This window comes from Homalodisca vitripennis, chromosome 3 (genome assembly GCF_021130785.1).
Source record: "Homalodisca vitripennis isolate AUS2020 chromosome 3, UT_GWSS_2.1, whole genome shotgun sequence".
NCBI classification, from domain to species: Eukaryota; Metazoa; Arthropoda; class Insecta; order Hemiptera; family Cicadellidae; genus Homalodisca; species Homalodisca vitripennis.
The window spans coordinates 171138143-171155021 of NC_060209.1; the positions used below are offsets into that span (position 1 = coordinate 171138143).

The following is a 16879-nucleotide window of genomic DNA, read 5'->3' on the forward strand; positions in this document are numbered from 1 at the left end:
GACGCTATAAACGTGATCGATAAAAGCGATTGGATCAGGTTCAATATTGTCAACCCATACTTTAAAGACCCAGTGAGCAGGGTGAGATCGAAACCGTGATGGTTTTATTTATATGTGAGTTGCTGACATTTTTACCGCCAAAAGACCGAACGGAGAGGTGGTTTTGATTGTGGACAAGACATTGTACATTATTGAGTATCCGTCACTCGTACTTTTGAGACAGAAAAGAATTGATACGATCTTACACTCCAGAATAAATAAAGTGAACGCAGCGTTGAACAGTAATACGGGTAGGACCTTTATTTTTACCGATGACAAATTTGTTGTAGAATTTAACGAATGCACTCTCAGAGGCACTATGTTGGGTATGACCAGTAGCGTGTTGCCAGGAGTCCCTGATGGAATTAGAGGAGGTTTCAGATATATAAACGGTCGTCTGTACTTTATAACAGACAGTCACGTTCTGGAGTACGACGAGTTTACAAGAGTGGTTACAAGATCCGAGGCGGATATCTTTGACGTACTGCAGATCACATGTGTTAGGGAGACCTTGCTCAGGCAACTCTATAAAGTATTACGGTATATAAGGGAATAAAATGGGAAAGCACAAAGTAAAGCCAAACAGATTGAAACGAACCGTCAAGCGAGGAAGAGGTCTGGTTTCGAGCGCTTTGCAAAACGCCGGATCGGTCGCTGGAAATCTTTTGAACCGTGCAATTGACGCTCTACCTGTCGAACTCCATTTACCTGGTGGGTACCGATACTGTGGTCCAGGTACGAAATTAGGGGTGAGATTGGCAAGGGGTGATAAGGGTATAAATCCCTTGGACGAATATTGTAAAAATCACGATATAGCGTACTCAAAATACAGGGATTCCGAACACCGAAGAGAAGCCGACAAAGAATTAGCCAAAAGAGCCTGGGAAAGAGTCAAATCGGCAGACGCAAGTATTGGGGAAAGAGCCGCAGCCTTAGCTGTAACAGGAGCCATGAAGACCAAAACAGCCCTCGGTGGAGGGAAGAGGCGGAAGAGCAAGCGAGGGAAGCCCAAACGTAAAGGTCAGGGTATGTACCTCAAGCCGTATCCAAAGAGAGGCGGTGGGGTAAGAAAGAAGAGGAGGTGTTGCAATAAAAAAAAAACGTCGATACCAGTAAAGCCGTTATCAAATTACGAGCTAGTACACTACGCGAAACTACTTAATATTCCGAATTTCCGTGGAGTTTATATGAGAGACGCTCTACCCAAACGCCCGCGATCGTATGAATCGGCCATAATTAATCTGGATAGCTCGGCCGGTGAAGGTACACATTGGGTGTGTTACAGGAAGTTAGGTAACAGAGTATACTACTTTGACAGTTTTGGTAACCTAAGACCACCAATAGAGCTTATATCATACCTAGGACCAGACGTTAACGTACGGTATAATTACGAGAGAAGACAGAGTGAGGGCTCAGTAGTCTGCGGACACTTGTGTTTAAAGTTTCTCAGCAGTAATGTTTTCACTTAGCGGTCCTGCTCCACAGGTATCATGCGATGTATTTCCTCCAATGGACGTGAGCGATGGTGATTACGAAATTGGTCTAGTTGACCTCTCCACATACTATACGATTCCAAATATTGAAACGGGAATAAACGATATGTTTTATTACGGTGACAATAAACAAATCAAGATAGCAGAGGGGTCGTACGAAATTGAAAATATCGAAGAATACATCAAATCCCATTTAGGCGCGGATGTGACATTTAGTCTGAAAGGAAACAATAATACGCTAAAATCCGAAATCACTTGTAATAAAATCATACACTTTGACAGAGAACAGACAATCGCTCCCCTACTGGGGTTCAGTAAAAAACCACTTGAGCCAGGCAGGGTACACACATCCGATGTCCCCATAAACATAATGAATGTAAATACTATACGTGTTGAGTGTAATATTGCCCGAGGATCCTTTCAAAACGGTGTAGAAGGACACGTGCTGCATGAGTTCTATCCTGAAGTGGCCCCAGGCTATAAAATAGTTGAGAAACCCGCCAATGTAATCTATTTACCGGTGAACGTTCGTAGAGTGAACAACATTTCCGTAACACTCAAGGACCAGGACAGCAGATTGATTAATTTCCGTGACGAGATAGTCTCACTACGCTTGCATATAAGAAAACGATAATGGGTCTAGTATTTAGAGAGTTGCCGAGTCACACACTGATCAGTAATCACCGAAAGGTGGCAGCGTTAACATCAAAGAACATAAAGTTTCTAAAGTCTCTAGGCTTTAAGTATGGCGCTTCTATCGATAGAGTCCGGAGCAATGTACGATGAAGTCGTAACGGGGTGGGAATTTCATACCCATAAACCGTACGCCTCGTCTACGTTTAAGAATAACGATGAAATCAGAATACCGATTAGTCAGCAAGACATAATCACAGCACCGTTCGAAAGCTTCATACATATTAAAGGGACGCTGCAGGCTAAAAAAGCTGACGGCAGTACTTGCAATGTAAATCTAGTGAACAACTCAATGGCACATTTATTTGATGAGATTCGTTACGAGTTGAACGGTCAAGTAATCGATAAAACACGCAGTGTCGGCATAACTACGACGATAAAAGGACTGGTATCTTTTAAGGAAAATGAAAAAATGAGTCTGGCTAACGGAGGGTGGCTCGGGGCGAATAAATCCGCAGACGCTGTTAAAGAGTTCAATTACGCCGTTCCCGTTAGGACATTGATGGGATTTTTCGAAGATTACAAAAAGGTAGTGGTTAACAGCAAACAAGAGTTGGTTCTTCTGAGATCCGCCTCTGATAACAATGCTGTAATTTCAGCTGACGCTGCTACTGTTGATCTTGATATAACTGACTTGTACTGGAGGGTTCCTTACATTACAATATCAGACAGCCACAGATTAAAGCTGTTGCGTATGGTCGAGAAAGATACACTGATTCACCTTCCGTTTCGATCATGGGAAATTCACGAGTACCCCAGTTTACCGCTGACAACACGTCATAGTTGGACAATAAAAACGAGTACCCAAATTGAAAAACCTCGTTACGTGATTTTAGGTTTCCAGACTGGAAGGAAGAACAATTTGAAAAAAGACGCTTCCAGCTTTGATCACTGCGATCTACTCAATATCAAACTGTTTCTGAATTCTCAGTACTTCCCGTACGATAACATCCATGGTGACCTACGCATTTTCTACGACATGTTTACCAGATTCCAGAGCTCATACTACCAGATACACCAGATACAGTACAGGGTGCCCCTACAGTAGATTTCAACACGTTTAAAAGTAACGTACCTCTCTATGTTATTGACTGCTCCAAGCAGAATGATTCAATAAAAACTGGCCCTGTAGACGTGCGTCTGGAGTTTGAGACTAAAAACGCTATTGCTGCAAACACTGCGGCTTACTGCTTAGTACTATATGACTCACACCTGGCATACACTCTGCTCACGGGTAACGTAAAACGTATGATGTAATAGTGGTGGTGGGGTAAACCCTTATAAGTAGCTAAATTTTGTACTTGTGTCTCATTCTGTGTCATGGAGAAGCTAAACAGTTTTCTAAACGAGCCCGACTCGGTCGAGGCGACTCGATACCTAACATTAAAGAACGAACTACTCTACAAGGTCGAGGGCATGCGAAGACTCTTTGCTCGCTTTAGACCTACAGTTAGAGTGCCCAGTGACTCTTATAGATACGGCCATTTCAAGGAATGCGCGTGGGCACGGCCCGACGCTACGTCAGGTTCTGACACTTGTCAGTGTCACTATATGGATTCATACATTAGGGGTTCGATTACGATTTTGGATCAGTTAGCTGAAATGAACGATCCGTTTCTTTCGAGATTACAGGCTCTACTTGAACCCTTCCGTGATACCGCAACACAGGGGCTGTATTGTTAGGGTGGGGGTAATTGTATAAATTGAGGGTTCCTGATGCTAGACTTCATTAGCTCAATCATGTCTGACCGGGAGGGGCCTAAACAGTGTACCGTAACTCTTCAACTGCTTAAAGATAACGTAACTGTTAGCACTAATAAGTTAGATGTAGAAGAGGGTGAGTCTGATTACGGAGATGATTACCATGTAAGCAAACTCCCAGAGTTTGATGCATTTAGAATCATATTTGAGAGATATGAACCTGTTAGTGACAGATACAATGAGATTGTTCTTGAGGATTTTGCTAATGTAATATTCAAGAAAGGGGATAGCTCTGTTGGCCGACTAAGCATTAATGTGAAAGAGTGGAATCTGTTCCACTCTAAAGTATTTTACGTCAAGGATTTTCCCGCCTTTGACGGTTTCGTGTTGGCGTATGAACAACACACTGTTGATGATGATTTAGAGTTCTGCATGTATTGTAGCGATTACACATACGAGATCCGTTACAATTAGGAAATTTAAATCTAACCGTATTTCCTAGCCCTCCTATTGGTAAAATTAATCTCTCTTCTCATTGGTCGAAATTCTCCTGTCTAAAAGTAAAATTTAAGAATTAAGCGGATGGTGTAGGAGCGGTGGTGGTGGGGTGAACTCTTATAAATTGAGCGACTCCTACACCGACTTACATTAACTCTCCAGTGTTGAACACTCTCGCAACGATGGCGCTATACATTTACAGTTATAAGGAAGAAGAAGAGAGGGAATTATTGGGATACCTCGACTGTACTAATTTTACATCCTATGCCGACTTTTACGATGTTAAGGACTTTAACAAAATTGAGGTTTGTTTTGACGTAGACGATGAGCCCGAGGCCTACGACACGGATGAGGAGGAGGATAATCCTATTAAACAGGCTATAAATAGGTATAGAGAGGGTATCAAAGCCGGAGTGTACACTTCCTTGTGGAAGGACGGAGAAAAGAAAACATGTAAATACCTCGACTGTACTAATTTTACATCTAATAGCGAGTTTTATGATGTGACGGGGTTTGACAGAATTATGGTTACATTTCGCAGAGAGGATGATGTGAAGCTGAATGGGTATAGAAAGGGTATCGAAGCCGGAGTATACGCTTTCTTGTCGAAGGACGGAAAATTGAAAACAATTAAAACCCTCGACTGTACTAATTTAACATCCCATGGCGTCGCTTGGGATGTGAGGGACTGTGACAAAATTCAAGTCTCATTTTTGATAGATCCTTTCACAAACGAACGGGAGGAGGTGGAGGGGGAAGAACCACCTGCTAAAAAATCTCATTGGTCAGAATAAACACGTCTCTGATTGGTCGAAATGCTCCTGTCTAAAAGTAAAATTTGAGAATTTACGTCAGACGTTGAGATGGAGTCGCAGACTATGGACGTGGAACCCACGCGGATTCCAAAACGTAAAGAGCGTATCAATGCGTTAACCGGGGTTTTTCTTAGATCTGTCTACTTTTTGGATAGTGATCTTTCAAAATGCGTAATTGTAGGGTTTGTTAAGAATCGGGGTGACTCTCTCGGGGTTCTCTTTAAGGGTAAAAAGGGATGCGTTTATTGGTCACACGATGTGTTCAATCAAATCACTCCTCATTTCAATTCCATAACCCTGGCTCTGGAGAATAAAACCAAATTTTATATTAAATCGGACACGGAGGAGGATATCAAGGTCACAAATGTTTTCGGTCGTATGCACGTGTTTCTCTTTGACGGGGAGCATACTTTAACACTTAACGAGGCCGAATGGACTCAGTTTACAAACAGCCTTCCTCTGATGTACATTGCTCTCAGAGACAATTTTATTATCGAAGAGTCTGTACGGTTTACCATTCACGCACTAGCATCAGGGTTGGTAGAGGAGGACGTATTTGCAAAAGCAGATAGTCAGGGACTCCTCTGCTCCACAGCTCATAAATTAGCTCTTGAAGTGGCCTTGTACAAACGTTGGCCCAATGGATGTGGCAGTAGTTGAATTTCACGCATTTCAAGGCAATAAAAGACCCTTTATTCTTAAAGAGCTCGCGATCGTGGGAAACTCTTTTCAATGTCAAATTATATTTAAACCACCTTTTCCTAGAGAACAGTTGAGCGCCAAAAATCGTACAACAGCTCGCTGGCTTGAAGATAACTACCATAAGATTTCTTGGGAGGAGGGTGATTATCCCTACAGAGCTAATGTACTTCGCACTCTATGCAAACCCTTTGCCGTGATTTACACGCGCGGGTTGGAGAAGGCAGAGTTCTTGAGAAAGTTTCACGGTGATGTCCGTGAACTGGACGATATAGTGTGCGAGGAGGCCGGCAATCCGTGTAGCTGTAAAACAACACACAGGTTTGCTTGCTCGTTGCAACAACATACGTCAACCGAGGATCCCAATGTGAAATGCGCAATGATTGCAGCAAAGTGCCGTTTCGAGATCCTTAACAAACAGCTGCACAATACCAAGTAATAATCCTTATTAGTATCGGCGAGTGATTAGTAAAGGGGCGGAGGGGTTCGGCATTTAGTTGAGAATCCCGACGTGTTGGCTTGAAAGGACTCGCCGACGAGTCACATTGAAAGGCTTCACCGAGTAAAGTGACTTTTGACTGTAGGTTAGATACTAAAAACTCTAGAGCGGGGTGAGTGATTGGTAAGCTCCTAAGGCTGGCGTAAAACCTGTAAGTCCTGGGGCTCTTTACTGCTCTTACGGCAGGCCTAAACTCCGTAAGACCGGGAGCAGTTGTGTGTGTGTGTGTGTGTGTGTGTGTGTGTGTGTGTGTGTGTGTGTGTGTGTGTGTGTGTGTGACAGATACCTCTATGGCAGGCCTAAACTCCGTAAGTCCAGGGGTATGTACCTCGCTCTAGATGCTGTAAAAAATAAAAAAATATAAAATTCTCCGGTAAGTTTTTGAGTCACATTGAAAGGCTTCACCGAGTAAAGCGGCTATTGAAACTTACAGGAGGCAAAAATATGTTGAGGAGCGATACATTGTAATGGAGTGAATCGCTATCGTGTACAGCGGTGGTTGGGGCTGTACACAAATACTGGTCACATTGAAAGGCTTCACCGAGTAAAGTGATTAGTAAAGTGAAAGAGTGAGAATAGGCCTACTGGGGAAACTCACTATAATCAAAAACGCACTGGGACCCCTACGGCCTAGCCATTCTGGCTTACCGTGGTGTGGAAACGTGGGTCACAAACTGCAGTTAATGCAGTGCAAGTGCGAGTCTCGGTGGGGAGGGGCGTCCGCGTATAAAAGCGCGGTGCATCGACTGCAGCTGCACTTGCTGTGATAGCTTTGCTATGTCTGTGGCAACTAGTTTTTAACCGTTTTCGCCATGTTGCTGTTGGTGGTGGCTGGCAACGATCTCGAGGTAATTATTGTTTTGATTATTTATTGTTCTCTCGAGTTGTCCCTCAACACTGTTTCTAACTTGTAAAGTGTTTTTTAGGAACAACCATCCACTTCAAACGGTTTGCGTAGGAGTCAACCGATCCCTGTGCCCGGGGCTATCCGGGATCGATACTTTACTACGGATAGCGGGTCTATAGTCCACCTGAATATGGTTAGCTCACATTTCAATGCTCTAATTTTTACTCCATAGGTGTGTGGCAGCTTTTCTAACTTTATTGTTCTCTTTTCAGAATAATGGCGATGATCGGGCTACACTCCCTGTCCTTCAGCGTGAGGTGACCAGGGTCAGTACACTATTGTTACCGTTGCATTGTACTAATTATGCATTACTGCAGTCTCTATAATCGAACTCTATTTCAGAACGAGTACGAGGCCCAGATCCAGAGGATGTTCAGGTCTGGGCAATGGGTGACCACTCAACGCGGCCGACTGCATGTCATAAGCGCCGGTATTGAAGAGGTGATTACCATTATCCTATTTTCCATTCGTGCAGTATTAACTATAGAGCTGTCTGCTAATGTGTATTTATCCCGCAACCGGTGGCGGGACCCGCAATGTATTAATTCACTTGTGCTTTAGGACGAGTCTCAACCATCGACTCTCGGGTGGACCGGTGATGCTAACCCAAACATCACTCTACCCTCTGACATCTCTGAGGAGAGTCTAATCGCTGCTGCCGATAGGGCTATAGCTGAGGCGTCGACTTTTCCCGACGAGGCGACTCAAAGGGTGGTGATGGAGGAATCTAATTCCAGCTCAGATGAGGCGATATCGGTTAGTATATAGGGCAATGCATTCATATTACATTGCAGGTTTCGCTCTGTTTACAGAATCAAAACATGGATATTTTTTGTTGACAGTTGAGTACTTCTTGGGACTTCCGACGCAACCCCTCGACCCGTAGACAGTCCTCTGAGGATCTCTCTCAGTTCTATCGGAGGTTGAATCAGTCTACTCCACCAACAGTCTCGCCCATCAGTAGTGGCTCCTTCCACTCTGGTTTCTCCCCCGAACCCTCCTCACAGGAGTCCCTCATATCCATGGAAGTGGCTGTCGGCTCGCCACCCCTGCTCTCACCATCTGCAGTACGTTTCATTCCCTACATTATCCATGCCACTCCGTAGTGTTTCATCTGTTTAATTCGTTACCTATGTTACCTATGTTGCAGGACAGAGATCCCCATTGGGAGGCAATAAGGGCGGTGTCAAGGTCCTTGAGTCTAGTCACTCAGGTGCATCACATCGGTGAGGATGCCATCTACGAAAGCGAACCGTGGATGGTGCGGAGACCCGTGGAGGAGTTCCGTGCCGCCGCTCCAGCCGCTTGGGAGGAAATCCGCAGCATCCTCGCGGATTTCCTATACGAGACGGCTACCCGCATGGAGGAGGACTCCCGACGTAGAAACACCGCTGCGCCGTCCAACGAATCAACCCCTGCCACTCAACCCCGCGAAGTGTCCTGCCCCGTTTGCTTTGCGAATCTACCAACAATCGCTCTTCGACTGTGTGGGCATACACTCTGTGGTCCATGCTCCAACAGAGTGGGGGATAGATGCCCCACGTGCCGTGAGCTGATTGTGGGAAGATTCACAATATATCTCCCCAGGTAGAGTTCTACCTCTATCTTAATTATTAAGCTTCTTCAATTGGCTTCACATTCAAAATTTATATTCCAAATTTAATTTCCAAGGGACGGGACATTATCCAGTCGTAGGATGTCTACCAGCTCTCTGGACCGATTCTTATACTGGATAATGTTTAACCTGGGTACTATACGTAGTGCGGATGTTCCGAAACCACATCCAGGCCCACATCGACTCAATCATCACACAATAAGGTACGATTCGTCTTTATTTCTCTTGTTTAGTTAAGTGAGGTTACTTTCCCGCCCTTTTCACAACTGAGGTTATGTTCCCCAGTTCCCGCCAACTGGGCGCAGCTATCTAAGAAAGTGAGGTTATGTTCCCCTGTTCCCGCCAATTCATCATGGGCGCAGCCATATTGAATACGCGGGAAACCAAGAAAGTGAGGTTAGGTTCCCCTGTTCCCGCCAATTTTTCCCGCCCCCGCCGCCATATTGGAATTCCCTCCGTCCCTCGTTTCTCCCTCACGGGGAGTGTGAGGACCCAACAAATCACCGATTTTACCGAAAAACACCGATTTTGACACCCCAAATCACCCAGAATTTGGAACATTTTCATAGGATAAGAGTGTGAGCAGGGAATTTCTCCCTCACATGAGGGGATTTCTCCAGCAAATGAGGGAATTTTTCCCTCCCATAAGAGCCCATGTTGGGGCCCAAGGGGCGCGAGGTCTACTGATAGTGAACAGAGTAGAAGAGGTGTTTATACTTACGCATATTTCATGTCAGCTAGAGCTTGAGTGTCGTCATGGAGAAAACCAAACCATAGATATTCCAGAAAATGGCCGTCCAGGTGCGCTTCAAATTAAAGAGGCTTGTGATTGTAAATTGTTGTTAAATAATCAGGTTATTGTGTACGAAAATTATCCTTGTTATAAGAGAATATCTGTTTCAGAAATAGTTCACGTAGTCTCTGCTCTCTGGTCCAAATCGAAAACTTTGAAAGTTCCATCTAGGAATATGTACTCCTCAAGTACCTTTGCTACCCTGGACGAGTGCCTGGACGAGAGCTGGCCAACTGTTGTGCCTCACTGGAACATGACGTGCGCTGGGACGCACCGGGATAACAAACTACCGCTGATTGTGTCAGATTTGGCCAATTATATATATTATAATTTAGGCTCTCAGAATTATAGTGGCCTAACCCTCAAATTTGCTTATTTGAATTACCATGGAAATTTGTTGCTGAATAATGTGTTCTATAAAATATATAGAGGCCTAAGCCACCTTCTAAGTTCTTTCACTAGATACCAGCACCAGTTTGTTTTTTTATTCACAGTGTTGGTGGTCTTTGAAAAATATATAGTGGCCTAACCCACATAAGCGACCTAACACACAAAACAGCTGTTCACAGTTGTGGCTTGCGCCAAATGTTTACTGGTGTGAAGTACTGTGAATGTTGCCAAGCTAGATTGTTTGTTCGTGGATTATTCATTTGAGATTGCCGTTTTGAAACATGAATGTCAGTGAAGGTAAGTGTACATAATATTCAGGTACTTTTAAATTGTGCAGATAAGGGTTTCTTTGTGTTGCTTTAAGTCCTAACCTCATTCTAAGTTTAGAAACATGAATGATAGTGAAGATGAATGTAGTAACGGTTATGTTTATCTAGTTTCACACTGTATTCTAACATATAAATAAAATAATCAGGTACTTTAAGGTTGTGCAGCTAAGGTTTATTTTGTACTGTTTAAGGGTCTAAATCACTAGCTTCAAAAACTAGTCAAAATAAGATGTATCTTATTTTAACATGTTTGAGCTATGCCAGTGTATTATGGAATGAATCATTTTCTCTTTATGGAAGCAAAACAGAGAATCTATTCTGGGATTAGCCTACTTTTAGATAGAAAATAAAAAAAACAAAACCAAAGTAAGTTGGTAAGCAATGGCTTTTGCTTATCTAGTTCTACTATTATACTGCATTTGCAAGATTTACACTACCGGTTCTGAATTTTGTTGCAGATTAAAAACGTTGATGATCAAGAGGAGCTGTTTGCTGATGTGTATCTATCATCCTCCTTCTCCCCTTCTTCCGACTCCGCAAGCACTGAAGAAAATGCTGTCCGTCGCCAGAAAAGAAATAAGAAGCGTAAAAGTGACAATAATTACCGAAAAGGTAGGCCTGTTTTCAATATTAATACACCATCTACTTCCAAAGACCATGATTACAGCAGACAGGTTGAAAATATGTCTCCAGACTCCCACAGGACAGTAGGCTTACATCCTGGTCAGTCAAAGGATCCAAACGAACTAACTAGCCCTACCTTGAGAGAAAACGAAAACAATGTTTCAAAACAAAATATGTCTCTTGGACGACAAAACCTTGAACTAGATAACCAGTCAAAAGTTGAAGACTATGCTCCTGAAGATAGGCCTAATCGCTCCAGAAAAAAAGGTAAGAATTGTTGACAACTGGAAACAAAATGTAAGAAAAAGGTTGAGAAATTCTGGAAAAAGCTACACAAACGTAAAAGGTATTGTTGTAGAGGGGAAAAAATTCGATCTGAGGAATGTCCCTGTTCTTTGAAATGTCATGACAACATTTCCCGTGAACAATGCCAGAAAATATTTTCTGAATATTACAATCTTGATTTTAATCTTCAAACATCTTTTTTGAGTAGCATGGTGAAAGTTCAAAGTAAGCAACGTGTCTATGCCCAGCAAAACCCCCTTAAACGTACGAATACAAGACTTTACTATCTCACAAAAGAGGATGGAAGTGAGGTAAAAGTATGTAAAGAATTTTTCAAAAATGTCTTAGCTGTAAGTGATGGTAGATTGACACGTGCCCTATCGCACAAAAATGATGCAAAAATCACTCCCCCAAAGGATAAACGGGGGTTACATACATCAAATCATTGAAAAACACCTGATCATAAAACTGAAAAAGTAATAGAGTTCATAAAAAAGTTTCCTTCTTACACATCACACTATTCAAGACAGAAAAATCTTGACCGGAGATACTTAGCCCCTAGTTTGAATAAAACTATCATGTACAACTTGTACGTAGAAGAAAACCCAGCTGATCATGTCTCAAAATACATCTTTAACCATGTATTTGACACAAAGTTCAACCTACATTTTCATGCACCAGTAAGTGACAGCTGCAAAAAGTGTGATGCTTTTAAAGTTAAGTTACAAGCAACCCCCCCCCCCCGCCAGAACAAAATCCCACTAAAGTACAGCAAGAGCTACATTTACGTCTAGCTAAATCCGCTAGAGCTGGAATGAAGCTAGATGCCGAAAAAGGGAAAGACAGGTTAAATGATGTTATGGTTATAAGTTTTGACCTCATGAAAACTTTACCGACACCTGTTCTGTCAACTGGCACTGTTTATTACAAACGCCAACTCTGGACTTATAATCTTGGAATCCACAATCTATCAACAAATGAAGCCTAAATGTAGAGGAAAGTGCCCAAAAGCGGACCCCTCCCCCTAAAGTGGACCCCTGGCTTTGTTGCTCTGTACGATGCTGAACTCTATCGAAACTAAATGTAACTAGTAGTTTAGACTTCTGCCACTACAAGGTGGAGCGCTTACGGCACCTGCTTCACCTGCCGGCTGTCAGTCCGCCATTACGTGATTTGTTTATAGACAAACTTTTTACAGTGTTATACGTTATTGGACATTTCTACTACATTATTGTAAGTAAGACTTTTAACATATATATATTCTTAAACAGTAAGGAATACAGTTAATATTTATTACCGAACCTTCTTATTTCAATGTTCCGCTAAACATTTATTTCGTAAAAAATAATTTGGTTGCAGTGGCTTAAAGTGGACCCCCATAAATTTCCTAAAGTGGACCCCTTATATTTCATGTTTGAATACCTGTGTATGTGTCTTTACACGATATTATTCTCTTGGTATTTGGTTTCAGATTTCAAAAGAATAATGGGAAGGTTGAACATAGAAAGTGGAGTCTGTCTAAAATGGCTAAGGCAATTGACGCAGTTAGAAAAAATAAGATGGGCTGGAAGAAGGCTTCTAAGGCCCCCCATCCACTTACAGTTCTAACTGCAGTCCTGGACTGAGACAGTCCGGGACTGCAGTTAGAACTGTAAGTGGATGGGGAATCCGGCAGGCGAATCGTTGGACTGTCAACTGTCGCACGGTGCGACAGTTCAACGATCGGACTGCAGGCGGAACTGCTAGTTAGTGGAGGCTCCCGTGACAGGCCACAGTCGACAGTCCCAAGCTGCGAGATATGCGCATGCGCTAGCTCAGCTGCTCCGTGTCGGCCTCATGCGTCATTGAGTGGTGAGCGTTTGGTGGTTGCGCATTGTTTTGTTTGTGTGACGCGGCAATCATGGCCAGTTGGTCGAAGGATAATCTTTTACAGTTTATAGAGGAGTTTAGGAAACATGAATGTGTATGGAAGGTTAAGTCAAAAGACTATCACAATAGGGAAAAGAAGGAAGCAGCCCACCGTAGTTTACTATTAGTAGTGAAAGGGTTTGACAGTACTGCAACAAAAAAGCGATGTGTTGAAGAAGATAAACAATATCAGAAGTGCATTTCCGTAAGGAACAAAGAAAGGTAACAGCCTCTCAACGTTCTGGCAGTGGTACAGACGATATATATGTACCAAAGCTGTGGTACTACAGAGAACTTTTGTTTTCTTATTGACCAGGAAGAATGTCTAGGAGGGACTTCCAACTTAGGAGAAGGAAGAGTCAGTGAAGACGAGGTAAGAGAATTAAATTACTAGTTTTGCGGTTAAATAATGTATTCACAATGCTACAACTAACTTACAGTTTGTCATCGGAGGTATTTTGTTTTCAAATAATCATTATAAACTAAGAGATGTATCTGTCTTGCCATTCCACTTTTCCTTTGTTGCTAAAATAATGAACAAATTTATTTCTTACTTCTTTTGCACTAGCCATTGGGCGATCGGTTTGTCTTACTTGTAATGCCATGTGATCGCTGGTTCTTGGTCCAGGCTTAGACACACCAACTTCGTCGTCATCTAAATCCAACCAGTCTTTAGGTGAGTACCTTTGAGGGATTGTCCTACGCAAATAGTTGTGCAGGTAGCAGCACGCAAACAACAACACTATTCACTTTCTTCAAGTCAATGAAGGTGATTGGTTTTTGTAGAACCTGAAATCTCTCAGCGAGAATCCCAAAAAACACTTTCGACCATTCGGCGTGCTCTTGAGAGTCGGTAGTTATATACCTTTCTAGGTTTGTTTGCAACCCTATAGGAAAAGGGTTTCATTATGACCTTCAGTTAGGGGGAAGGCGTCATCTGCAATGAATACGTATGGAAGAGCTTCGCCGTCTACAATGCCCTCTTCAGGTAAATTGAGGCTTTTATCTGTTAGTTTCTTGTTTGAAGTCTGTCTCTTTCAGAACTCCTCCATCAGATACCCGGCCATTAACACCAAAATGAAAATAAATTATTTCATAGTTTGCACTAGCAATGCAGAAAAGTACCTGACTATGGAAACCCTTATAGTTATAGAAGTAAGAACCACTTCCAGGTGGTGGTGTTATGGCTATATGCTTTCCATCCATGCTGCCTAGGCAGTTGGGGAAATTCCATTTTTCCCCGTACTCCTGTGCAATTTTGTTTTCCACTCCTCGGCTGTATTCGGTACCTGAAAACAATTCATAAAACTGTCAGCTGTCATATTTCAGACCAGCGTTTTGTACGGAACAAATTTTAATGAAATCAAACCCATCGAGAACCGTATCACCCCTCGTTTTCCGTTCGCCACCCCCTCTGTAATTTTTTCAATATAATATTTTGAGAAAGTAATAAATAAGTAGTTAGAATGTACTGTGGTGATAACTGAATCATTATTGATATTGTGGTTCATTATTAAGTAATGACAGGGTGTCTACCGGGCACGGAAATAAAGGAAATCCGCGAAAAGTCCACGGATTTTGACATTTTTTTCAATACATTTTTTTTTTACAGGAGATGCTGGACGATTCACAAAAAGAACCATTAGATGCTGAGGAAAATGTACCAGCGCCCCAATCTCTACAGAATCCTCCTCAAGTTGCTCGAACCGCTTCCAATATTACCTCTGCAACACCTGAACCTAAAGATTCTTTTAAACGGCAAAAAAAATTGTCCCCCGTGTGATCAAGTCTTGGTTAATATTGGACAACGACTGGCAACAACAAAAGAAGAAGATCACTACGACGCCTTTGGGAAGAACGTTGCTCAAAAGCTGAGATTGCTGAACAATGAGCAAAAGGATTTATGCGCAGAAAATCATTAATGATGCCCTGTTTGAAGCAGAAACTAGGTGGACTAACACGATTTGCTACAGTTAACCCAGGTATTCTTTACTCAAGTTTCCACAACACCATCGGCAGCTAGTGTTACCCCAAGTTCAGGAGGTAGATCAACCTATGAACCAAATGTATGATGATACAGCAATGTCTGGCTTCAGTGTCAACTATACAAATCTCTAAATTAAGTGTTCTATTATTAACAAGTAGGCTTAAACCTGTAAACTTTTCACAACCCAAGCTGTGCGGTTTTTTTAGTAGGGCTACTCCAGTAGTTGAGTACATTGAGAGTTATATGTTGAACAAATTACATTTATTATTTTTTTTTTGTTTGTGGTGAAAATATTTTTGCACTCAATTAAAATTACACTTTAATCTTTATTCATATGCGGTATCTGTTGTGAGCTGCCATGTGTTTGTAATACTAGATTGCAATGTTATGTTTGACAGTGTCATAGTTTTTATAATTATTACTTTACTCATTTGTGGTTAAACATACACCATAGGTACGTATTACTTTTTATCTTTATACTTACATTAATTAAATTGATTTTTTACTTTTTCTTCCTTAGTTATAAAAAGTAAATGTGTTGTTTGTACAACGCAACAAATACAAGTATGGATAATATAATGTTTACAATAATTTTGTATGAGTTTCATTACCTTTTACTACTTTATAAAAATGGTTAAATGTTGTGTGCACACAGAAATGAACTCGTAATCGTTAGAGATACTGGAGTTGTAATTTAAAATTAGCAAAAAAGTAGTGACATAATACAATGTGTAGGCTATGTACCTTAACAAATCCATAAGCAGATTAAAAATATTGTAATTTCTTAACAGTATGTTGGCATTCGAAAACAACAAAGACCTACTTTATTTCTTTTTCTAACTTTTATCTGGTTTCATATTTTGGATTTTTCAAAACTACTTGAAACACACATTAGGCTACTAACCTTGCAATAGTCATTCAAGGCCTTGACAATAGCTGAGCAGGTCTCTGGAATTATTCTTCCTAATGTTTGGGGGGAAATTCTCGTTGAAAACTTTAAATCTTCCATTGTTCTGCCAGTGCTTAGATACCGCAATGTCGCAGTCAGTTTTTCATGTGGTGTAATGGCTTCCCTCATTTTTGTATCTTGTTTGGTAATCAATGGTGTTACTATACGTAATAAATCAAAGTACGTTTTCTCGTCCATTCTTAAGTAGTTTTTCCAGTCTCTAGGATATGCTTCAAGCTCCCTAAGAAGGTGAACGTGGTTAAATCTCTTCCTCTGAAGCCATTCTTTTTTCCACATTTTGATGCCTTCGTTTCTTGCGTTTTTTTAATAGCTACCGCTATTACAGCGTATACTGCCAAATCTTCAAACGTAGACATTGCACTTTAACTTCACATACGATAAGAACTTAGAATGCACTTTTCCTACAGCCACAAAACGAATAATATAACTAAAAATATAATAAATAATATAACGAATAATAACTACAAAGTACACACCTACGGCAAAACACCGGAAAGACTGACCACGACAACCACGCCACCGAACGGACTGCGGTCCGCGACTGCAGTCCGTACTGACGTGAAACATTTTTCAACAGTCCACAGTCCACCGTTCACAGTTCTGACTGCAGTCAAGAACTGCAGTTCGAACTGTA

The 16879-nt window shown here is 41.8% G+C and overlaps 1 protein-coding gene across 1 annotated transcript; it reads right to left on the minus strand.

Annotated features, from left to right (window-relative positions):
* Nucleotides 1-14499: 14499 nt before the first annotated feature.
* On the minus strand, nt 14500-16517 carry LOC124358467. The gene is made up of 2 exons (XM_046810763.1): nt 16180-16517; nt 14500-14577 (listed from the first exon to the last, which is right to left on the minus strand). The coding sequence occupies exons 1-2, from the start codon at nt 16420-16422 to the stop codon at nt 14500-14502; spliced, it is 321 nt and encodes a 106-aa protein (XP_046666719.1). The 5' UTR covers nt 16423-16517.
* Nucleotides 16518-16879: the final 362 nt, after the last annotated feature.